Source organism: Tyto alba, unplaced genomic scaffold (assembly GCF_018691265.1).
Source record: "Tyto alba isolate M040663 unplaced genomic scaffold, T.alba_DEE_v4.0 Super-Scaffold_20, whole genome shotgun sequence".
NCBI lineage: Eukaryota > Metazoa > Chordata > Aves > Strigiformes > Tytonidae > Tyto > Tyto alba.
The window spans coordinates 7748193-7772711 of NW_024881283.1; the positions used below are offsets into that span (position 1 = coordinate 7748193).

A 24519-nucleotide genomic window follows, 5' to 3' on the forward strand; every position below is an offset into this window, starting at 1 on the left:
GCATCGTCCTGCCGGGTCCGCGCTATTCCCAGCATGCACCGCGCTCCCTCACCGGGTTCGCAGACGCCGTTACCCCGGGCAGGGCTGTTTCCCCGGTGGCGGCTCGACGGGCTGGGCTTAGGCCTCACGGGGGGGCGGCGGCGGCGGGGCTCCCTCCCGCTTCCCCTCTCACCATCGCCCCGTAGGCGGGCGGCAGCCGCTGTAGTAAGCAAGGCCGCCGCCGGTGATGGAACGACGCAAACAACGGTTATGGCCGACCTGTTGCATCTCTGTAGAAAACCAACCCAGTCCTTCCAGCCTCTGTCTGTCTGCTGCACGTTAATACTTGTGACTGATTTGTGTTAGAAAGAAAATGGTAGTGTTGTACCGGATGCCTGCCCGTCTGCAGACACTCAGGGAGCATGAGGTAACATCAAGCAGAAAACCACCGCTCAGTACCAGGTAATGGCCAGGAATAGCGCCCGGAACAATCATTTCACAGAAGAAGAATGAAACCCGTAACCATGCAGAAGTTTTTCATTCAAAGCACAGCAAGGATTCGTTCATGAAACAAAGGGAGAGGAAGTGGCATCTGAAATGATCTATATCCCCAGCCCGTTAGAGGTGTTTCAGGTCCAACACTGCTCTCCTTGGGGTCAAATCAGCACAAGGGAATAAGAAACACTATCAAATTACAACCCTGTTGTCGTGTGTTGTGCAAGACAGTGGAAAGTCTGCTGTTTGCTTCCTTGCAGCACTGACCAACTCCTTGTCCTGTACACCACCCCTATAAGAACCCTGCCCTTAGCAATTACTCAGACCTCTTCCCTGCACTAAGCTTCCCTCTAATTGCAGAGCTCATTTTAAGACCTCTGCTATCCTTGGTCAGAAGCACACTCACATGCCTGACTCAGTAAATGAGGACAATCTGCAAAAGCAATTTAACAGCACTGAGTCACCCTTAAAGTCCATTCTTCAACAGTAGTACTTCCAAGTGCTTTTTTTCCCTTTGCTTCTAAAATAGGGAAATTAAGAAATTACTTCTGATTTCTTGACATGAATACTGCATTAATGTTAGATTCAGATTTAACTTGCACATCCTATTTAAATGAAAGCTGGCATTGTAGTTATATGTTTCCTGTATCTCCATATTCAGAATTTTTATATCATTGGCTGTTCCTTTTAGGTTTCAAGATTTCCTTCAGTCCTTATAAACACCAGCTCAAACTCAGAAGAAAAGGGGTTTAATTCTCAATCAAAGATTTCAGTATAACTGAGTAACAAAAATGTTTGAAGTTTATGTCTTTGTTTTGAATTTTTTTGCAACTCGTAATGATCCTGTTTTGTAACAAGAACAGCAACTAGGCTTAGATCAAGGTTGTTAAATTCACTTTGTAATCACAACTGATAACAAGATGAGAAATGGTAATATTATTGGTTTAAACCTTGAAATTGCTCTACATACAGCACCCTTGTCTGTTACCATCTCCCCACCTCTCACCCACCCAGCTTTGGCCCTGGTCCCATTTCCAATCTTCTTGAGCTCTCCAGGACCCATACACATACACTGCATTTCTTCTGAAATTCAGGAGCAAATTCAAAGAAATCAGAAGAGTTAATGCATGTGTAGTGACAGCACAAGATGACCCCTCCTATCTTTGCTATTCACCCCAAACCTTCCCCGATTTGGAGGAATTACACTGGTACATCTGTTATCTGGCCAGCAGAGGGAAGCAGAAAGATATTTTTAAACCATACTGTTTTCCCAGCCTGCACTCTGCCGGGTTTCTTTTTAAGCTCAGCCACGCTCACAGGTGCCAGGGGCCTCCGGGGCTTTTTGGATACAGCTTTCAAGCTACTTCCTCAGCTGGTGGAAAGAGGATGCCCATGGCCCCTGCTGACAGTCTCCTGTTGTCTGGTGACTACGTGGTAACTCCAGAACTCTGAAAATTAAGCATATTAAGAATTTCTGAAACTTTGTGTACCGGGTATGTAAAGTAGGTAAATTAAGGAAGTCTTTGGCATCTTCCCTCTTTCTTCTTCTGCCTTTGGCATCTTCTCTTTCTTCTCCTTCCTTTGATCTCTTCCTCCTTGCTTGTCTCTCCCATCTCAGTGATATCAGGAGTGTATTATCTCAGGATTGAATAACAGCAATCAAGGACGTAAAGGACAAAAGATGAGGGAAAATGATCAAGGTAGAGAAGTTGCTTAAATACCTTCTGTAGGCGCCATCAGTCTGTCTGGTCAGCTTCCAGGAGTTCCAGATGACCTGATGCTAAGTTCTGACTAAAAGAGAAAAGGCAGAGTCTTGAGGTAGCTTCACAAAGCACTCCCTTCCCTTTGAGAATTTCCTGCTTGAAGGGCAGAGTGGGCAGGAAGCCAGACCACAAGCTACACAAGGGCTTGGCTGGTTCTTTCTTAAGCTTTATCCCGGGAGAAAAGTTAGTGCATTGTGTAGGGGAGGGGAAACATTAGATCCATTAACACTACATCATCTGAGGGGTGCTGATTTAGTTTCCTCCACCAAAAGCACTTGACTGTGTCCTCTTCAGCACAAGCCATTTTGGAGCACATTCCTTTAGCAGGGTAGTCAGGGATAAGTGCCAGTACATGAAGTTTACCCACTTGTAATTTAGGCAATGTAAAGAGCTTATTTGCTTCTTACTACCTGACCTAGAATACCTAACAGGTGAGTTGACCCACTTTTGTAACTCTGCCAGTTTACGATTGTCTTCACACATCCCTACAGGTACTGGAACACTGGGGTTTGCAAGGTATTTCTGATGGACTTAGCTTGCAGCTCAGCACCCCCTTATATTACCAGAATACAATTCAAAGGGCACAGAGGTGTGCAGTCACTTTAGCAGGACGTAAATTTCCAAGGGTGTGTAGACGTCTAATCTCCAAATTACTTTCAACAACTGAGGTGATGATGGGCATGCCAAACCCACAGCTGGATGCACTGGATGGGAGAAGGGCTCTGTAGCTGTTTCCCCGACACGTGCTATCCTGGAAGGCACTAATCAAGAACGTGCTGCTGGAGTAGGAACTCCCCTTTATGGGGCAGGGCTGAGCATGGGACTCCATCCAACCTCAGCAGGCTGGTCAGCAGGAGCAGCCAAGCCTGGGCAACAGCAGGGAATGGAGCTTGCAGATGCAGTTTTTTATCAGCGGCTTTGGAAAACTGCTGCAATTTTAATAGCCAGTTCTAGCAAATTGGACCAATCTTGCTTTCCTCAGCACAACCCTCTTGCCCATGGAGTGCAGGGTGGAGAACTTCAAGCACGTGGCAGGAGATACAAGACCAAGACCAAGGCAGTGCAGTGTCTGTTCTGCTTCTGGTTCTGGGGTTTGATAAAAAATAGCTAGCTCAGGATCCCTGCCTGCCCCATGTGGACAAGCCCTCAGACCACATCTTCAGAAATCTCCTCTAAGTTTGGCATCCTAGGAGTATCACACTGGGGCTAAACTGAAACACAGCATAAGTCAGAGCAGCTCTGCTGAAATTCCAAGAGTTGCATCACCTACCTCAGGTTTTGGTGTGTCCTGAAGCATTTTGTACAAAGAAAAATATGTGAAAAAGATTGTGATCATCTGCTTTATAACTCGGGTGGCATTTTTATGAGGAAGGCCAAATCCACAAGGATTATGTGTGCAGATAACAAGAGCTGGAGACCTGGGGTCCAATTCCTTGAAGTGCTCTTCCAGTTTTAATGGAAGTGGCACATATTTGGGTTTTATTATTTTTAGCACTATAGTAGCACTATTACACTTGTCCATGCATGTAGTGAGAAACAGCTCAGCTGCAGTGGAAAAACAGACTGGTGAAGTGATTTGCCCATGATCTCACTATAAATCAACAGCATCTTCCTCAGCAGACAGTGCTGCCTGCCCATTCCCACCTATTCTTTCCTTTGGTCTGCTCTTTTGCAAGACCAAGCAGAGCAAGAGCCTCCATTCTCCTCCCTGCCATTTCTGGTTGTTTCCTAAGGGGGAGCGAGTCATTCCAAGGTTGCTGCTGCTGTATGACCATTAGCACAGGTCCTGTCTGGATGATGTTTTTTTTAATCAACCATATACTCATTCTATACAGGCTTCCATTTCCCCACTTTTAACCTTGCATCTTTCCTGCTCCTTCTTGATCCTGCAAAAACTTCTACACAATCAAATCTCTTCCTTCAGCCTATTGTATTTACATGAGTGGAATAATGCCCAAACTACTTTCTTTTCTCCTCTTGACATTGCCTATTCTTCAATCCCGTACATCCTATTCTCTTTCCCTCACTGTTATGCATGCATTATTTTTGGGGAGGCATCTGATCACTGTCAGAATCCAACTCTGAAGTCATCAGAATGGGAACTAAGTCACTTCCAAGCACTTCCAGAATATTTTCTGTCAGTAACTGGCAGACAAGACAATTAATGAAGTTCACATAATTGTAGAATGCTCTTAAAGATCAGGAACTTCAGCTTTTTCCATTCTACATACTGGAATCATTTCACATTTATGTTAGTACAAAGCTAGTTCTTTCATCTGTATAGTCCCAGACCTTCCAAGTCCCACTTCTTTTTTCTGGCATTGATAGAGGTAGGACATGCTACCAAGGGCATTCAGCACTTCATGGGACCACATCTGAAAAGCTGGAGGTATCATGTGTGACACAGGCAGGTTTTGATTTATTTGTCTCTATAAATAGAATCCTGCCCAGTCGTCTTTTTGAAAAGCCCAGAAAGAGAACAGAGTCAGGAAAGGTGTGGTGACTGCAAATAATGCATTCTGCCCACATGCTGAATTAATTAGGCCCAACTCAGACGTTACAGGTGAGATTTTAGATTTGCTGTGGCTCCCAGTCTATACAAATTGCCATGTAGACAGTAAAGAAATTTGATCTTCCTCTTAATCAGAAATATTCAGGTTTCCATGCAACAGGAGACTTGCATTAAAAGATTATAATTTTGAAACAATGAAGACATCTACCTCAATGCACAATTACAATTAAAGCATAAAATTCAGGATTGCAAGTGATGATTTGGAAAATTATACAGGAAATATAATAATACCATCATTTATGCTGCTGGTAGACCTTCAGCTGGAACATTAAGTTTAGTTCTGGCCACCTCAACTCTAAAAAATGGGCAGAAATAGACTCAACTTAAGATATATATCATTAGAGACCCAGTAAAGACTGAAAACATTGAAAAAGTTTAATTTAGAGAGAAGGCAAATAAAATGGCTTGAAATGTTCGTGAGATAATTAAGAAAAAATAAATAGTGAGCTTCTCCCATGTCATATAAAACCCCAGTAAATTTAAACTTGAAAGAAGGAATTGTACAAACAATGTTCATTCACAATTTGTAAACTGGGATGGTAATTCGCCATGAAGGCTGTTTGGGGCAGAAAATATACAAATAAAAATAATAATTAATAGTAGTTAATTTGTGGAATTCACAGCCATAAGGTCCAGTAAGACCAATTGTAAGCAAGGTCAAAAGTTGTTTAGATACACATGGACTGTATGCTCTGTTTCAGCATCACCATTCTCAGAGTTATTCATAAAGGAGTTGGTATGTTTTGGTCTGTGCTGAGAAAGGTGAAGGGCAGGGTTGTGCTGGGGAAAGGAGCTGTCCCATTAGCATCGGTGTGAGCCTGTGCCTGTGTCTTGTTGCGTTTGCCCTGGGAAGGAGGTAACTAATACAGCTCGGTCAACACGTGTGATATTTCCCTTGCTAGAATGAAACCCCAGGCCCAGGATTCTGCAGTGTCACTCATCAGTCTGCAGAGATCAACAGCACCTCATTGTCAAAGAAAGGAACTGAATACTTCCCTTCACTGGTAAGGGGAGGCATTTTATTTCAGACTGATTTCCAAAGCTGCTAAAGTCACCCAGTGCCTTTGTATTGACTTCAGTGGACTGTGGATTTGGTTTTTAACTGACTCTGCTATGGCTGCAATACCTATTTAGGGTTGTATGGGGGATGTTTCTAAAATCCAGCCAAGAAAGAAAATGATTTGTCATTGTCAGACAGTTATAATTAAAGAGAAGTCCAACGGCTATTCTAAGGTGCTTTTTCATATGCTCTTACCTTTTAAACTTCTACTGGGGCTGAAATTTCCTTTGCTCAGTCTCACCCAGAAATGGTCCTTTTTAATTTCACATGAACCTTTTCAGCAAAATTGGCAGAACTGTGGTTAAGTTACCAAAGTGTAAAGAAAATCCATACACACACACACGCATTTTGTGGACTTATTTAGAATACTGTACTAAGGTATCTGAAATTCATAGCTAAAGTAAGTAATTTCAGGATCTGTTCTTTCTAACAAAAGACATAAAGGTTGTCTTTAAGGGTTTTTTTTGCAAGCTGATGAGCATCTCCCCCCAAAAAAAGAAGAAATCAATGAAACCTACTACCTGAAAAAGTCACCCTTGCCCCCATTTCATCTGATAGAACTTGCAGCCATCAGTTCTGTACAGCAGTTTCTGCTGTTTTTAAAATGCAAAGGGTGATTTGTCTTTAAAAATTACATTTGGTAAGTTCCAGGCCTCAATGACTTCCCAGCTCAGCTATGGAGTTTCCTTGCTCCCTCTGTTTCCAGGTTCCATGCACTGCATGCAAGAAAATCTCCATTATCCAGCTGTGAATGCCTACAAGATCTTGTCATGTTTTCAGCCCAAACAAGACTTCAAGAAGAGAAACTGTAGCATTTTTCCACAACCCATCCCTAGGAAGATGGAGAAAATCCCCACTCCAGCACCCAATCAATACTATGTAACTAGATTTGCAAAGGAGAACAAGGGCATCACAGCTGATGTATAACATTTGTGAAGTGATGCCTACCTAGTTTGGGTACAGCTCTCAGGGTAGCTGCAGCAGCCCAGAGCCTTGTGCCATTTACTTATCTTGTGCCCGATGATTTTGAGGTCTGTGCCACTGTGGGCAGTTTGACACCAGCATCTAAATGAATGCGTCTGGAGCTAGGTCAGGTATTTCCACATGATCTGCTGTCTTACCTCTGCCTGTGCTGCAGATGTACCCCAAGCTGTCATGAACCTTGAGCGCACATTGGGCAGTAATTCTTCAATACCAAGGGAGGAAGAACACATCCCTGACCCTGGGACAGCAGCAACCCCTGTCCTTGCCACATCACTGGCCTTGATACTGAAAGACCCCGTGGCATCCCATGAGTTTTCATCCCAGAAATCTAACCTGCGTTGGTTGGTTATAGGGAATTTCCGCCAAGAAGCTCAAGGCAGGTGAATCTTTAACAGGTACTGGGTTTTGAGGTTCAACCTCAGAGCTGGGAATCGGGCCTGCATAGGTACAACTGATGTAACTGCCCGTGCCCTTCCACTTGCTGTGGAGCTGTGCCAGTTTGTATCAGCTGAGGACCTAGCCTTCAGGTTCAGTTCCTGAACCTCCCGCTGATTCACCCTTGTGTAAGTCACTTAACTGTTCTGCGCCTGATGCTCCCCACCCATGCCATGGTGACCAGGCTTCACTGGGGCGTTGTAAGCTTTAGTCCACAGGAATTTAGAATGTTTTGAGATACAGAAGATATTAATGCAAAGTGTTATTAACAATTATCAGATAGTTTATAATAATACACGCACTGCTAATGGACTTTTCTGTCCCTTCAATGGTGTCTTGCTATAGCTGTGATTACTTTTGGATTGTTTTGTTATTCTTTAGAGAGTTCTTGTCTTTTTTCTGAACAGCATGTCTGCATCGCAGCCATTTTCAAGTGAGCTGTCCCCTTTTAAACTGCACTTTAGTGCGAGATACATCCGCTGTGTGGAGGCAGAGCACATTGACTATAATATTTGATGACTTTGCATAGCTGTTTAAGACGGAATAAAGACGACACAATTTAATAAGCTTAATAAGCTGCCACTCATCAGCTGAGACATCTTAACTGGCTTCATGTATGTTCTTGAAGCAATTCATGCTTTTATAGTAATTTGATACAGTTTAAACATCAGCAAAGATGTTTTAAACAAACATGTCTTACCTCACAATTTGGGTGTGCAGAGAGCACACGTACAGAGTTACTGAGGCTCAGCTGACATGGGGTAATCATGTTCACTCACACAACCTATACACTAAGACTGTGAACTTTCTTACAATGACTCACTCCAACTGAGTATCTGCCCCAGCATGTTCTAAGTTGATTAAACTTGTTTGCAGGCCGTAATTATTTTCTATATCATACTATAATGGATTCGCATCATATTATTTTTAACATTGTAAGAATTTGCTTCTGGGAACAGCCTTCTTGAATTAATCACTGACTCATGATTTACTGTAGGAGATAATATCTAACCTACAAGAAGCAGAACAGGAAACTATCTATTTAAAAGATGGCAGTGTTTGATAATTTATGACTATAGACAAAGAGACATCTGAGAAGAAAAAGGTGTACAGATCCTGCAGTCTTTATGTGGTCACTGCTCTCACTCAGGCAAAAAAGAACTTCTGTCTAGGACCTGGAGGATTGCTTTTGAGGTAGTGACAGCTGAAAGTTGGCAAATATTGGAGAAAAAATGAGTGAGATACAAGAAAATAGTGTCCCAAGCTGTCCTCAAAGCCATCTTCAGCTCTGGGACCAAACCTATATTAAAATAAAGCCAGTTAAACATCATGACTATTGTAGGCATTTCACCAGCTTACTATAGGAAACACAAGAAAAAAACAGGGAAAAAGCATCAGTCTTTTTTGTGTTTGAATCTTTCATGCAGGTGTCTTCTTGCTGCCTCTCCACTCTTGTGCTTGAACTGGACTCTTCCACTTACGTCACTGAATTAGCTTTGACCATTAGAGATTTTCTCTAACTATAGCCTGAGTAGAAAAAAAATCAGTTATTTCACCAGCCAACAATAAAAAGCTTTAAATCCCAGAGCATGTTCCAGGAGTTAAGGCTTCATTCTGAGAATCTGAAGAATCTTTCCTTTGTCCCATTTCACCAGTGATCTATTCTGTGATTTTGGGTAACTCGCATAACCTCTGGCACCATAGTTTTTTTGACTCTGTAAGGGGAGCAATTCTCACTTTGAGTTTGAGGCTTAGGAGCTGTGGATGAAATGTGTTTCTTTGTCTATTTTGTAGAAAAGCCGCAGCGTGCACCAGGGCAGTGACTGCAGCAGGTAGCTGAGTGCTCCAGAAGAGCAGCGTGACCTGCTCCCCCCGGGGATTTTGGCACCTTTGTCCATGTTAATTAGCTTGGGGACCACTCACAGCGTAACAGCAGTGCTGCACACTGAGCTTGGTGCAAGCTGCAGGAGGGCACAACCACTCCAGCAGTTACCTGCAGGCTTGAACAAACCAAAATACAGATTCTTCATGTCGTCCTTAGCTCAAAGGCATCGGCCCACCCTGCGGTCCCAGCAGTGACAGGCACAGAGACGTCTCCTTTTCTCTGTAGCGCTTCCCAGGGGCTGACATGTAGATGCCCCTTTGGTGTCCTGGCAGCACCACCTCAAATTCTGTGTTCAGCTGGTGACTTGAACAAAACTGGGCACTTTAGAGCTGATGTCAGAGGAGTCTGGAGAGAGCAGTTAAACACAGAAACCGACATTTTCTGCAAGAGTTTCAGGTCCTCAGCATCTGTGTAAATGCAACCTTTACATGCTGGGCAGTCGCAAAGAGACCTACCAATAGTTGGTAAGCACTCCCAGCTTTTGGCCCTAATACCGCCTACAGGTGTATCATTAGAATCACTCACGATGGAGACAACTGGATTTTAAATGTGGGTTTTCCTTTGTTGGTAATTACCCACAGGTAAAGTCAATTCAAAAGCATTCACAAGCCCTTTTTCTGAAACAGACCTCTATGGATTTCTGCAAGCAAAGCAACAACATTTCTGGCCAGGCAGCATTTATGTCCAAAACCATGAGAGGATTAAATTTGGAAAAATTTGGAAAATGGCCTTCTGCATGTATGTGAGCCTTGAGCTGGGAGGAAGGATGTTGCTGGTGATTTTGGTTCTGATCCTCCAGGATGCAGAGCACCATCACACACAGATTCAGGTCACTCAGAGCTTCTTAAGGCATGTTTGATTTTAGCTGGTGTCAGGGCACTAGCAAGTCTCCCTTTCAACCTCTGCTGAGACAACCGTCTGGAAACTGTCCTAACAGTTTTGAGTAGCCGTAAGGAATCAGTGGAGCACCCCACAGCTCGGTGTAAATGCCAGAGGCTTCAGGAGAAGCCACATTAGTGCATAATGTACCAAGCTCCACAGTACTGTAGTTGCAAAAGAAGTCTACACCTGGCCCATTGCCTGGTGAGCTTTGAGTCCTGGAGTGTGAGGGCATGTAGCTTTGTAGCTTATCTTACAAGTGTTACCATGTGTGAGTTCTCCTGTTTGTTTGATTCTTTAAAATGGCTAATATCTCCATTTGTTTCTATGCTCAGGACAAAGCTTAGTGTTGCCTTATCAGTGTCCCTCGAAACAAGCTCTGCCCAGGACAGCACTTTTTAAATCCAGAAGTGATTTCCCCACAGTCCTGTTATACCGGTTCTTTTTCCTTCTATTACATTCACTGACTGATGCACTCTCCTTCCTCAGTGCCACTGTTGTGGCTTTGTTTGGTATTTACATCCCTTTCCTGTTTGTCTTGTAGGTCACTACAGCATCAATGATTCCCTCATCAGGGTGTCTCCCCCAAGGGTATAACATCTTGCTTCAAGGCAAAGACCTCCTGCCTAACAAGGTTGTGCAGATTTACTCCGGAGCCTGCAACCTATCAGCCACATAAACCTACCAAGGAAGCAAAGAAAATGCCTTTCAGGTAAGTCCATGCCTCTTCCATGGGACAAACGACAATATGTCATGTAGCAGAGTGATCCTACAGTATCCCACTCCACTGTCTGGTCCAATGGGCCAGTTATTGCCACAGGTTTACAGGAACTGGCTCAGAGGTGGAAGTGTTACAGTGCACTGCCTTGAAGGGGCGTGTGGGTTGATAACACCCTGAAGCAGTGTATCAGAGGTACCTCTATCAGATGATCTCTCAGACATTTACAAACAGTAATTAAATACTGCACCACCCTTATGATGTAGGGGTAATTTCTTATCCCCATTGTACAGAGCAAGAAGACAGAGCACACATGACCTGGAAAAAAGATCCTTCAAATCCCAGTCAGGGGCATTAAGCATTAGGCTGTGTTTCTTTTGCATTGCCAGTGCCTAAACTCACCCCCAGAGGAACACACTGGGCATAGAGAGTCAAATCTGGTAACCACTGGGCAGGAGTGGTGAGGGGTCATATGAGTCACAGACTGGTTTGGGTTGGAAGGGACCTTAAAGCCCATACAGTCCCACCCCCCTGCCCCAGGCAGGGACCCCTTCCCCCAGCCCAGGGGGCTCCCAGCCCCGTCCAACCTGGCCTTGAACCCTTCCAGGGAGGGGGCAGCCACAGCTGCTCTGGGCACCCTGGGCCAGCACCTCACCCCCTGCACAGGGAACGATTTCTGCCTTAGATCTCACCTAAATCTCCCCTCTTTCAGTTTAAAATCTTCACCCCTTGTCCTATCCCCACCCCCTGATCCAGAGTCCCTCCCCACCTTTCCTGTCCCCCATTTAAGCCCTGGGAGGCCGCTCGAAGGGCTCCCTGGAGCCTTCTCTTCTCCAGGCTGAACCCCCCCCAACTCTCTCAGCCTGGCCTCCTAGGGGAGCTGCTCCAGCCCCCAGAGCATCTCAGTGGCCTCTTTTGGACCTACTCGTAGCTGCACAGCATCTCAAGGAACCTGATGGGTAAAACATGGGCATTTCTTCAGCCCCTGCTAAGGCTGGGAATCAGAGCTGGAAAGAGGCTTGTAAAGGTCTCAAGCACTTCCTTCAAGCTAGAACTGCCATTCCCTTGTATTCCATCCTACTGCTTGTTTCAAAGAGATTAAAAGGCATGAAAGGAAACTCCCTTCTTCCAAGCCCTCCTCCCCCTTGGTATCCTTATGAGAAGACAAATAAATCTGCCTATCAGCAAACTGTTCAAGTAAATTTATTGTCACCATGCAGTGACGTTGCCTGGCCTAAGATTAAGATCAACAATAAATTCCTGACCATGGAAAAGAATGAGAACATGAGAAAGCCCACGGCTCTCCTTACCCAACAGGTGTATCTTTACTACATCTCTCAGCAGTTGTATCTTATAACAGGGCTTTTGTAAAAAGAGTGGGAAGCTGTAGGCTGAAAGGGAAGCAATGCCAAGTGGCACTTGATAAGGACAGAGGGCTAGAGGAAAGAGCGTATTAAATACGAGAGAAGATCGTCAGTCTGTATTATCAGAAAACACAAAAACACTCCACGCCCAACTGCTGGGGTTAGAGCCTGCTCCCTCTCCTGATTCAGTCAGTGGGAGAAAATGGGAGGAACTCCCAGTTGGAGTCATTTGGCATTGCTGTCTTGGTTTCAGCGCTATCTTCCTCTGGAGTAGCTGAGCAGCCAGGTCTCTACAGAGGCTGGACCACTGACAAGTCTTTCTATTTTACAATAAGCAAAGCAGGCTGTCTATGCCATTGCAATTGGACCCTTTTTTTCCCAGATCATTTCACAAAGATTTTGGCTTAGGAGGACAAAGCCTCCACCTCCCCAGGGCACTTAACAGAACCCACAGCTTTTATATTCAGACATAAAACCCCATCAATGTGGGACAAGTTCCTCAAATCTCTTTTTCTTCTGACAGGCAGAAATTCTGCTGGACTCTTTCTGCTCCAAACCATCCCACCTTGTAAAGATCCTCCCTTGCCTGGGCAGTATGACCTTGTGGATGACAAAGGATGTCCAAAGCGGGACTGCTCAAGTGCTGTGTTTGTCTCAAACACAGGGCAATGGGCAGAGCGCACATCACAGGAAGGGTTCCCTGGGACAGGTAAAAATAAGAATTGTTCTGAAGTACATCTCACTGCTAGAGATAGCAAAACACAAATGTGACTAAACAGCACTATTGCCTGCTCAACAGGGAAAAAAAAAATAAAGCGAAGCACAGAAATTAGCAGAGCTCACCTGCAAAGGCATGTGGACTCCTGAAGACACATGCCATGTCTGAAGGGGACCTAACTCAGTAGCACATGGCATGTAGGACCTTTTGTGAACTGGAGACAGTAGGTTTATGATGAGCACCAAGTGTCTAAATCCGTATGAGCTCAGAGCGTAGCATCTCCTGACACCTTTACATGGTCTAATATCATCCAAAGGGCCACACAGCAGCAACGTGGCAGCAACAGCACTAGAGACCTGGCTACCAGCTCTTTGTCCAACTTGCTGGTCCATATTTTACAATATTACTTTTAAAGGCAAGACTGAAAAAAACATGTTTGCAATGTAAAGGCCATTAAAGCATCACAGGCTGTCAGTGCATTTGACAAACAGGTTCTGTGAGTTCTGGTGCGTGTGTAAAACTATCACATAATTCTGGTGTTGGTATAACAGACATTTCACCTGCAATATTTTTCTGTTTGATTGGAAGAGTGGAGCACTTGCAGGGAGGGGTGTGGGGGGGAGAAGCATGCCTTCTCACACTAGGGAGAGCCTCCCTGCCCCAGCTGGCAAGCAGTGTTACAGAGCACCTCGGCACAGTCCCCTCGGGTTTATACCCCTCTGGCTATCCCGTCCTCCGTGGGCTCCACCAGAGCTTTCCTGACGTAAAGCTGAGTAAAATGGGAGAAGAAACACATCCTGCAGCTTGTAATTAGGAAATGCCTGGGGAAGCAGGAGGAAGGACCTACCCTCAGTGAGGGTTAAACGCACCGTGCTGACTGATGGTGACATGCCACCAGTCCCTCCAGCCGGGACCAGTGGTGACAGCTGGCAATGGTTCCTCAATGACAAAGGGACAGCTCACACAAGGGACAGTGCGGAATTTTGACCCTGACGTTAGCGTTGATAAGAGAGAGGCAGATGCAGGGACAAATCCTGCCGCAGTCCCCCTGTGTCGAGCAGTTCTTTCCTGTGTGGATACAGAGCTCGTCGTGGGGTGGAGGTAGAGCTCAGCTCAGCCTGGGTGGATCATGTCCTCAGTGCCCGTTGGCTAATTGTTGCCAGGCGCAAGTAACATTATTTTTTCCAGTTAGTCGGACTCATAGTTCTCACCCTGTTTATTTCTTCTAAGATTCTTAAGTCCTGGGAGGTTACTGAAAGGCTGGAAAAGCAGACAATAGCAATACTGCTATTATTTCTAGCGTTTGAACTTACCCAGCTGCAGATTTTGTACTAGCCACAGGCAGTGAGAGAACACACTGGTGCCATTAGTCTCTCCAGAGCCTTTGCAGCAGCACAGACGGGGTAATGGGCTTTTCTGGAGCCGTGTCCTGATCATACCCCGGGCTTGCAACGTACCACGTCAACATGCCAACTCCTGAGAGCTGTTGTGCTGACTAAGGTAGGACAGGATCCCCAGCCAACGTAAATCAGTCTGTTTCAGTTAAAGGAACAGAGCTAGGCCGGTATATTAATTCTGAATATCTGACCCACAGTTGTTAAGGATGGTTACCCAAATTAATTAAAGAGGAAGGGAATGGGCTAAAAATACTTTCTGCAGGTGATGGAGAAATGCCCTCTTTCATTTTCATCAGTCTTTTATGCCAGTTTGATTAGAAACCCGTGCAGTACCATGTCAGTGCATGAAAAGGACAAGGGGACAGCATCACCACAGACATAGCCATCCATGTAGTCTTTGACCTGTTGCTAGAAAAAACCCACATCTCCTTTCCACTCCAGCCCTAAAAGAGGGGAAGAAAATATCACCAGATCAAAACTCCCAGTCATGAGATTAGAGGCGACTTGAGCCCTTTGCCCACAAGAACACACAATACGTACAGAGCTATTCTGTACTATACCACAGTGAGCAGAACTACAGGGAGGCAAAATACTTCGCAATTAAATCAGTCAGTGGCTGACACAAAGCAGCAGCTTTATTAAAGGCTGGTTATTCAGCAGCTGTTGGGGCCTGGGCTGTTTGGGGTTGGGGTCTTGGTGTTCCCAGGAGCTCTGGGTGATGCCTTGCACAGGGCTCACAGTCAAGCATACAATCAAGACAACCCTCGACATGCTAAAGCTAAACTGAAGCCCGGGCACACTAAGTGTTAGCACTAAACTCTAATTCTATGGCCAAGGACACTTTCCAGCTGAAGATACCGGGACGTTCACACAAGCTGAGGGTTTTAGTACCCATCGCACCGATCAGAAATTTAGTTACACAAACCCAAGGAACTACCCGAGGAAATAGGTGAGAAAGCAGAGCGGAGGGGATCTTCATTAAAGCTTTCCACACTGCGAAACAGATGCAGACAGTTTCATTTTCCTCTGTCTTTGATCCTCTCCGATACCCAACACAGCGCCAGGGCATCTCCAAACACAACGTGTGGGTGTCCTAACAAAACACAGGATGCTGTTTTGCCCTTTGTAGCGATGGAGAACCACACCACACGCCGAGATCCTCAGCTGCTTGGTTGATGACGCAAGGAATGAATAAGCACGGAATAAAGACATAGAAACTGGGTGTTATTTGTAGAATTGAGGAGCAGAGCCCTCCACCCAGCACTGGGGATACCAGAGCTCTTGCACAACTCAGCTCACATGCCGATACGTTTCTCTTTTTTTGTGCATCTCTGTCACTGCAGGCGCTTGTTCACCCGGAGCACTCAGGAAATATTCCTTAGTCTGCAGCTACAGCAGGAAGCGGCTCCCGGCACTGGGAGCAGCAGAACCTGGACACCAGAGCAGGGATCCTCAAACAGGACTCCCCTCGGCCTCACGCTAACTCACAGTAAACGCTCCTGTCCTCAGCCTGCCACAGCTGGCTGGCTGATAGCTCAGCAGCTAATTAGCAGTGCTTGGTACCGTGTATTGGAAAATGATCATTAGCTAAAGTTGATTTGAAAGCTTCCAGTTTTGTAGATGTTGAATAATTACTACAATTAATGGGCATTGCAAAAGAACTCCCCTTGGTGCTTTCATCTGATAACTAAAGAGAAAACAGGTGCTGGAGACTGACCGTGCCCATAGACGTTACCCCTGTGGGGAATCCTTCCTTACCAGGGTAGGGATGCAGAAGGGCAGCGCGAGCAAACCCCGCGCCTCTGCCCCTTGCTTGCTCTGAGGATGGACAGTTGGGTTTGCCAGGCGCGGCGCAGCCGCAGCCCGATGCCGGTGAAGGCGCGTCCAGCCGCCGAGGTGCACACGTGTGCCCGGACACCACCGCCGCGCGCCCGCCACGTACATTTTACAAACCAGTTGACTTGAACGTTTCTGACTGGAGTCAGCACAAACCAGCCGCCGACTGTCCGGAGCAGACACCGCTCCCGAGGAAGCTGCTCTCGTTTGTCAGCGCAAGCCCTTTGCAAAACACAAGTGGGTTCATACTTTCACACGACCTTTGTTCGCTCAGAGGTGAATCGCCTTCATCACTCGTATCTTAATCTTCAAAAGGAACTGGTGGGCTCCGGGCAAAGAGTCAAGAATGCTTTCACATATTTGGGAGCTCTGCTTTACGCAACCTCTACAGCAACTCGCCTTTGCTGGAAGGGATGAACGATACTGAGCCAGTCAGCAAAACACCCACCCTCGGCAGGGGTGGCAGGGGGCGGTGACTGTGTCTGCTCTTACGCTGGCATGAATCAACCAGCATTTCCCTGCACACAGCGAAGTTACCGTGATTTAAAACCTATCGAAGTCAAGATTACCCAGAACCTGCACAGGAAAAGCAGCTGGTTCTCTGCCTCCAGCCCATGAACAGAAAGCGGGGAGAAGTCATATGCACTGTGCAGACACACATAGCTCCAGCCAGGGCAGTTCTCACCCTGTGAAACTTAGCCAGTGTGAAATGGACCACTGTAAAATCCAGCAAAATCCATCATTGTTCTGCTGAGGACCTAAGGTTATAATGTGAGATGATTTTTGCTGTTGTAAATTAGGAGTAATGCCACTGGAGTCAATGGAGTTAGGCTAGCCTAACTGAGAATCAGACAGGCAGAGCTATGTTTACACTGGTAGGAAGTTAGCCCCCAAATCAAACTTTTAGAGCAAGAAATTGAAGGTTGAGGGGTCACCAAGAGCCTATAACATGGCGTGCACAACCCCCCCCAGTCAGCCGCAGCCCTCCCAAGGCCGTCCTGCGCGGCGGAGCCACCTCCACTCCCAGGGGCTCCCCCGGGGGCCGCGGCAGAGCGCTGGGCAGAGCACTGCCGCCCTGCAGAAACCCCGAGCGAGCCCTCAGGCTGCTCCCCGCTCCGTCCAGCTGCTCTTTGTACCGATTCCTCGTGTTCGGGCCTCTCCGGTGGTGCGGAGGACACGGGGCTTCTCCCGAACCACCTATGCCCTTGTCTCTAAGGGGGCTGGGTGCTCCCTGTCCCACAGGCAGCGGGAAACCTCTGCTCTTGCCCGAGCAGCAAGCGCTCGGCCAGGCAGGACGGGCTCGGCCTCCCCAGGAGCAGCCGTGCGGAGGCAGCGCTGGCAGGTGCCCCGCGGGGTCCTGCTGCAGAGCTCCCCTGAGAAGAGCAGAGCGCCCGCACCCGCCTGATGTGTCAGGGTGACGGGGGTACCTGTAGATTTCACCAGCCGCTGATGCTACGTGTTGGGGGAAGTCCTGGTGTGCCTGTTTTTAACTGGAGCTGAAATTCTGCTATAAAAAGACCGTAGGCACAGCCTTGTGGAACCAACACTGAATCAGAGCAATCCTGCTGAAGAAGGAGTTTATGATAGGAAGATGAAGGAGTGCAGAGTGCTGGGAGAGATCTTCAAAGGTTGATAAGCCTTCAGACTTATCTGAGACTCACCTTAGAGGCCCTCCTCATCGTGATAACAACGCTTAAGTAATCCAAAATTCACCAGCCTAATGTGCTTCAACATTTCAAAACCCCCTTCCCAGTGGGCGTAGAGCTGCTCTCTCTTCCCCAGTCATGGGACTCGGGTCCATCTCACATGGACATGGACAGGAAAAGCAGAGGATAAAGATGAGGGAGGAGGAAAGTGCCTGGTTTTCACGGGTCAGAGAATTAATTAGAAAATACAGGACTCCCCTTGGTATTTTTTACCTAAATGGGAAGCACCTGCAGACAGTTTAGCACGGGGTGAAGGATTGGTGCTTGAGAGAGAGCAGGAGTGAGGAGTTCAAGCAGCCAGTGCAGCGCATGGAAGGAGGTCCTGGCCACCTGCTAACACGCCTCTGCAAAAAGAGACTGAGCTGCTCCTCCTCTGAGCAGAAGTCAAACGGGGCATTTCTTTTTGACTTGCTCAAAATTTCACCAAATCTGTGTAACGTAATCCCCTCCATCAAAGGGATGTGCCTAGAACTGCCCGGTGACCTCCACCCGCCCGCGCCGTGACGGCACGTCTGCAGCAGCCGGCGCGGAACGGGGAGGGAGAGGGGTGAGGAGCAGCCCGGGCGGTCACACAGGGGAAGCGGGAGCTGCGGCCCCGAGCAGACGGGCAGTGCTTTCTGCCTCGCACCCCTGCACGGAGAGACGGGTCAGACAGACAGACAGACTCCTCGTGCTGCTGAAGAGCGTGAGGTGCAAGCCCAGCCTGGAGTCCGTTCTGTGCCGCCGGGGTCACCTCCCTGCCCTGGCGCCTGCCCAGCTCCAGCCTCCGGAGCTGGGTGAAAACAGTTCACTTTCCATCTTTGAGCCTTTATTACTACGGAATATCCAAAACAACAAAAACCAACAACACAGTTACAAAAGGAGTTCACGGAGAAATGTGAAGCAGCCTGTGTTTGAAATGCTCTGTGTCACCGTACTGAGTCAAATATAAAACAATGCATATTTATACATATATAAAATATAAAAGGGACAATACATCAGAAATGTATAAACAAGGGCTATGGAGGCCTTTGTGGTATTTACACTCAGAGATATGGCAGGGTGGGGGGCATGGGAGCAGGCAGTGTCCGTTCAACAGTGAGTTTTCAATGCATCTGTGAAAAGTCTCTGTGGCCAGAGAGAAGCTCAGAGCTGGGCTCAGCCCTGCTGGAAATGGTTTGAAGGTTCTGCATGACTGGTGGTTTGGGAGAAAGCCAAAGCCGAGGGTTGGATCAGTCACGGGCCAAGGCAAACAGCGTGCAGAGGCAGTCCCCTGCCCCTGCCCAGGCTCCGACAGCCATCTTACTGGAGCTGCACGTTCCCAGCTGTGGAACAGGAGGTCAGGCCCATCGCCAGAAGGGAATAAAATAAAATAAAATAAAAAATAATAATAATAAACTCAACAGAGAGAAGTTCCACTTTCACATCAATAACAGATCTTCCAAGCAGTCTCCGGCCCGGCCCCGCGAGGCCGAGGTCCTCCCCAGAGGCAGTATTCAAGTAAAGGCAACAAGTTGAGGCACTAGGCTGAGTTCTGTTGGGTCAAACTTGCCGGCTTTGAGAGAAGTCCCAGTAAGTGCTGCCTGCGGCTCTTTATAGCTCCTTGAGGATGATCTGGAACTTGTCCTCTGCTTCCACCATGTCCAGGAGAAAGGCCATGTGGTTGCTGTAGTGCTGGATGATGTTGTTGTCCATGTTCACCAGGATCCTACAGGAGAGGGAGAAGGGCTGGGTCGGATGCAGCACACGGAAAGGTTTGAGGAGCAACTTAGTCGGGAGAGCTGGACATTACTGTCATGAACTGGAACTAATGTCACTGACAAAGCCTCATGCCAGGGGGGTGGCCCTCTCTGAACTGTCTCCACACAGAATTCCCATTACAAATTGCCTTTACTGCCCTGTTCTCCATCGGCGTTGCGTTATGGCAGCCGTGCTCGTGGATCAGCCGCTGCTCAGGCTGCTCCGGGATCGCAGCCCCAGGCAGGCACAAGGAGACTCTGCAACGTCCACCCTCCCCAGTTTGAGGGGCTCAGCCCATCAAATTAAAGGCACGATACAACACAAAGAAACAACCTGCAGAGCTTTTCGCAATTCTACTCTCGACATGCCTAGGCCCAGTGTTTGCTAGGCAGGCAAATTAAGCTGGATTACGGCTGGGTGTGAATTCAGAGCAGAATTGCTCACTCCTCGCTTCTTGCCTGGGTGCTTTTAGGGGTGCGTTATTCTGAACAAGCTGAGACTGCCTTGGGAGTAGATGGAAGTGGTTTGGAATAGGACGCCTTTCGCCTCTCCAGACCAACCTCCCATGCAGACAAGCCCTGAGCGTTGCCTGCGAGCCCTTTCTGCGAGGAGCACACAGGGGCAGGCTCAGTGTGCAGCCAGCTGGGCCAGCCAGGGGCAAATTCCTCCCCGTGCTCAAGGGCACACCTCAACCCCGCTGCAGATCACACAGCTGCGCTGACCTGGAATGAATTACGCGGAGACACGGGGAGAAGGAAACATTTCAACAGCTGATTTAAACCCGAGGCTGCGGTCCTGTGCCAGGAGAGAGCCCCTCATTATTGTAATGAAAGTAACGGGGCAGCTTTGCATCACCCCACTGTGTTCCCATAAATCAGATGTGAAATTTGTAACTGCTTGGAGGAAACAAAGAGAACAAATTATCTTTCTCTGCAGAAAGCACATCCCCTCCAGGTTCCTGCTGGGGTCATTAATGGGGCAATAGCATTAATTGTGCAATGCTCCACAAGCCAAGATTAAAAACAAGAAAAAAGAAAAGGCTGAGCATCGAACAAATCTAACAGTTTAACAAGCACAAACACAGGGCCGCCGTGTCCCTCCGGGGAATGCCACCACCCCGGGCTGCAGCGACAGGCCCCTGCCCGTTTGATCACGGCACGCACGGGCAGGCTCGTCGCAGCCCTGGCCCAGCGTGCCCAGTTGTCAGTCTGTCCCCGTGTCCAGCCTGTTCTGGTCTCAGCTTTGTCCCGCGGCTCGAGGCCGCGCTGCCTTTCAGTGCTGCCCAAAGCACTTTACCAACGAGCCGTTGCATCTCTCGTGGGAAGGGCGTCCCAGTTGCATCTCTGGTGGGAAGGGCATCCCACCCAGTGCAGGGGGAGGCTCAGGCACAGGGTCTGACGCTGCCCAGGCCTCTTCCCGGTGAATCGTAACCTTCCCGGCCGCTCCTCGCCTCACCTGGCACCGGGCGGGAGCGGCGCTGGGGCTGCCTGGGGACAAGGGACCCAGGTCCCCAAGCCCTGCAGCCCAGGGAGAGCCCGGCCTCCCACAGGTGCCCCCGGGGAGGCAGCATGGGTACCCAAGGGTGGGTTGTCACAAAAAGCCTTGCAACAGAGCCGCTCCAAGTTATCTCTGGCTATCTTAGTGCAGGAAGCCAGAGGAGTCGCCTGTGCCTCTTGGTACCGTGCTCCCATCTGATTTCTCAACCACAAAAGATTCAAGGGAGTGTTGATTAGGAATCTGAGCCCTGTATTGTTTTTCTAGACCAAACCTCACCAAGATACAAAATTACTTATTATTGCTCTTGAGTCACCCTGGGACTAAGTTCATCTGAATGAGCTCATCACACTAAGGAGGCCCATGGTCCTCACCTGCTGTAAATCCAGGTAGCACCACTGAGCTTCACTGGTTTACACCAGATGAAGATCTGACCCTCAAGCTGTAATTACCAAGAGAGGATTGTTTAGGGTGGAGCAATAGGATAAAATTATTCAAAGGAAAATTAAATCTGGGGGAGCAAGAAAAAGTGTCTGACCTTGCCACCTAGTAGACTGGAGAAAATCCTGTATGTCCCCCACACTTCAGCAATAACCTATAGCATCAGTCATGTCCAGCTTTCATTAAACTAGGTGTCAAATTTATTTATTTTTTAATCTATTTTCCAGGTGTTGTCTTTTCATTCGATAGCTCTTTGCTCTTCCATTTTGGGGAAAAGATGGAAAGGACATCTGCCTGTTTTCCCTCCCAATCATTAAAAAACATTCACTACTTATCAGATCAAGTAATGAACAAAACCAAAGAAAAACAAAGCATAGGTGGCCTCTCCCCTGAAGCGGTGCCATTTCCTGATCCACCTGCAAACTCATCAGTGCTTGGATCTCTCTTGCTGCGCAGATGCTGACAGTCAGCTGGTTCAGAGAACTCCAGCCCAAGCTGGAGTTTCCTGAGCGGAGCTGTTGGGTGATGACAGCCCGATGACCTGGGATGGCCACATCACAAGCCACCAGCCACCGCTGACACACCTGAGACTTGGTTCAGTCCTGAAGCTGTAATAATAAACTGGCCACCCCTGTCCTTCGCAGTTGTTCTTCAAGACCAGACTTGAGGCACTCTCTTACTGAAGGTGTATGGGACGTCTCCTCTTTTGAGGCCGCCAGTGTTGCTCTTTTTCTTTAGGGAGAAAATTTCCATTTGTGGGGCTAGTGGATGAGCAGCATCTGACAGCCCTGAGCTCAGGAACAGGTGGAAGAGCCTCCTGACAAATTCAGATACCTCACTATGGCCCATCCATCATCTTAAAATTTGGACCATATCTAAAAATCCTCCTACATGGGGGAAGATTGCTCAGTTGTGGATTTAGAGGTGAGGGGGTGGTAACAGCTTCCCAGATCAGTGACACCACGTCACAGAGGAGAAACCACTGCCTCTCCCCCTCCCAGCCCGCAGCAGCCTCCAAGCCTCACGTTAGCCTGGCACCCCTTGGAGCAAACAGGCCAAGTCCCATGGGGATCCAGGAATGGTGACACTAAATGAGTTGGAAGATCCCATCCAAGGAGATTTAGGACTTTCTCATCTCACAGTCACCAGAAGGAAAATGCAGAAGCAGAGCTCTGGACTAACCCCCAGCTCCCAAGGCCTCTGTTCCCTTGTTTTGTTCCGCAGAGGACTTCTCTGGGGGGCCGTGCTAGCGAGAACAGCAGAGCTGCACAATGTGGGACCTGTCATCAGCTTTGCTTTTCTGCCTGTCTCTCCCCAAGCTCAAACTGTGGACCAGGGCCAGCAACAACAATGAGTTCATCTCCCAGGCAGTCACTGCTGCTTGCAAAGCTTGATTATATCTCGCTCGCTCTGCAAGAAGGGCTCTGGATTTAGCTTTATGAAAATAAGCTTGGGAGTTTATGAGTCATTCCCTTTCCATCAGCTGAAGGGAGAACTGGCTGCCAGAGATGGGGACAAGCCAGGGGGAGTTCTTAGTCCAGAAAACATTTCTGAAAGTAGCTCAAGACCACTGCCCTTCACAGATGACTCAGCAGCTGGTACAAACCAGCACCGTTCCCTCTCAGCCCTGGGGGAGATCCACGTGGATCGGTCACTAATAAACACCACGTTGAAATCACTTGAGAAACCATCTCACATTTACTGCAAACCTCACCGGTCACCCCTGTAGAGCTACGCCCGTGTCCCAGCAGCGCCTGACAAGTGTCTCAGGTGGGACCTGCATTTCTGTACTGGAGCTGCACAGGAGCCACCAGTGCCCAGAAGGGTCTGATCCATCACCTCCCAAAGCGAGTGTGAAGTTTCCTCCTGACCTCCCTGGTCCGGGGATGGGATGGCGAAGCTGGGAACAGACGCTCTCCTTTCAGATCTCTCCACTGGGGCTGCCCATGCTCTCATTTAACTGGTACAGTGTCTTTCTGGGCTGGGAACACTTAGGCACTTGGTTTGGAGAAGCAAACATTTCTACCTCTCTGATGGCAGGAAGATAAGTTCGCCCTAACCTCAGGCTTTCAGACTGAGACACAAAGGATCACCCATTAAACTACCCAAACAATTCCTCCTTCATCCAACTTCCTTTCCTTGGGAGACTTTACACTCCAAACAAATATAATACAAACAAGCATTATCCCAAATCTTTAAAGCCCTGAAAGATCTGAGTTTTATATGCTCCAAATAGCAGAGACTCACATGGCTTTACTTTTTATTATCTTGTTAAAACGCTATTTCAGCCTATGGCAGGGTACCAAAGAGAATGGGGTTTTAGAGGCACAGCATAAAAGCAGATGAGAGATTAGCTTACCCTCTTTTGCATTTTTTGTAGACTTTATAAATGCTTTCTTCAGGAAGCCCATATTTTTCTGAAATCTATGAGAGAAAACATGGCAATTCTTTGTACTTGTAAAATTAAATTCCTATGATAAAAATCAAAGATAACAGAGCCAGGGGTATTCAGCCGCAAAGGATCCCCCCACCCTTTTACTCAAGAAAAAAGAGCCGAAGCAACGCCCTGAACAGGACAATTTGAACATGCCTGCGTCCCACAGTGGGCAGATGGGCAGGCTGCAGCTTGGCCTTGGTTCTCTTTCTGACGGCTACTGCCAGGCCAGGAACCGTGGGGAATAATCTTCGTTTTGTTTCTCTCATTCCCTGACCTGGTTGGGGCTTGATGTGCCAACCTGCTGAGCAGACACAGCGCTGAGCTTTTCCTTTGCTGATGCATCCAAAGGTGAGAGAAACCACATGAAGTGTTTGACTCTCTCTGCTGTGGATGCCCCTGACTGCAGCTTTTGTGTAGGTTTTAGCTGATCTGCAAAGCTTTCCTGCAGACCTCTCCTAGGCAAGTACAGTTATGGCCTTAGGGTGACAGGCATTGTGTAGCTTTTTCACCAGCATTTTCTGCAGAGGCTTTTGACTCTTTGTGATGAGGGATGGGGGAGGGAGAAGATGGCGAAGAATCCTCTGTGCTGACATTTTTCAAACTCTCTATTTTTAAAAGTTTGTAAAACCAACAGAGC

The 24519-nt window shown here is 47.7% G+C and overlaps 2 protein-coding genes across 3 annotated transcripts in view; one reads left to right on the forward strand and one right to left on the reverse strand.

The window, feature by feature from the left end:
* STPG1 (sperm tail PG-rich repeat containing 1) overlaps positions 1 to 15795 on the forward strand; it is a 17381-nt gene extending 1586 nt beyond the window's left edge. Inside the window, 7 exon segments of the mRNA XM_042793546.1 lie at positions 5712 to 5813; positions 6650 to 6790; positions 9800 to 9911; positions 10597 to 10628; positions 10631 to 10764; positions 12662 to 12843; positions 15593 to 15795. Of these exon segments, the coding sequence (XP_042649480.1) occupies positions 5712 to 5813; positions 6650 to 6790; positions 9800 to 9911; positions 10597 to 10628; positions 10631 to 10764; positions 12662 to 12843; positions 15593 to 15732 (843 nt within the window). The 3' untranslated portion in view covers positions 15733 to 15795.
* Positions 15796 to 18655: 2860 nt separating this feature from the next.
* GRHL3 (grainyhead like transcription factor 3) overlaps positions 18656 to 24519 on the reverse strand; it is a 30140-nt gene continuing 24276 nt past the window's right edge. The window contains exons 16-17 of one of the 2 annotated variants that reach the window (XM_033003323.1): positions 23805 to 23869; positions 18656 to 19478 (exon numbers count right to left, since the gene is read on the reverse strand). In XM_033003323.1, coding sequence (XP_032859214.1) covers positions 19364 to 19478; positions 23805 to 23869 — 180 coding nt within the window. In that variant the 3' untranslated portion in view covers positions 18656 to 19363. Of the gene's footprint in view, positions 19479 to 20711; positions 22263 to 23804; positions 23870 to 24519 lie in introns of those variants that run through there. The other variant, XM_033003322.2, reaches the window with a different exon arrangement.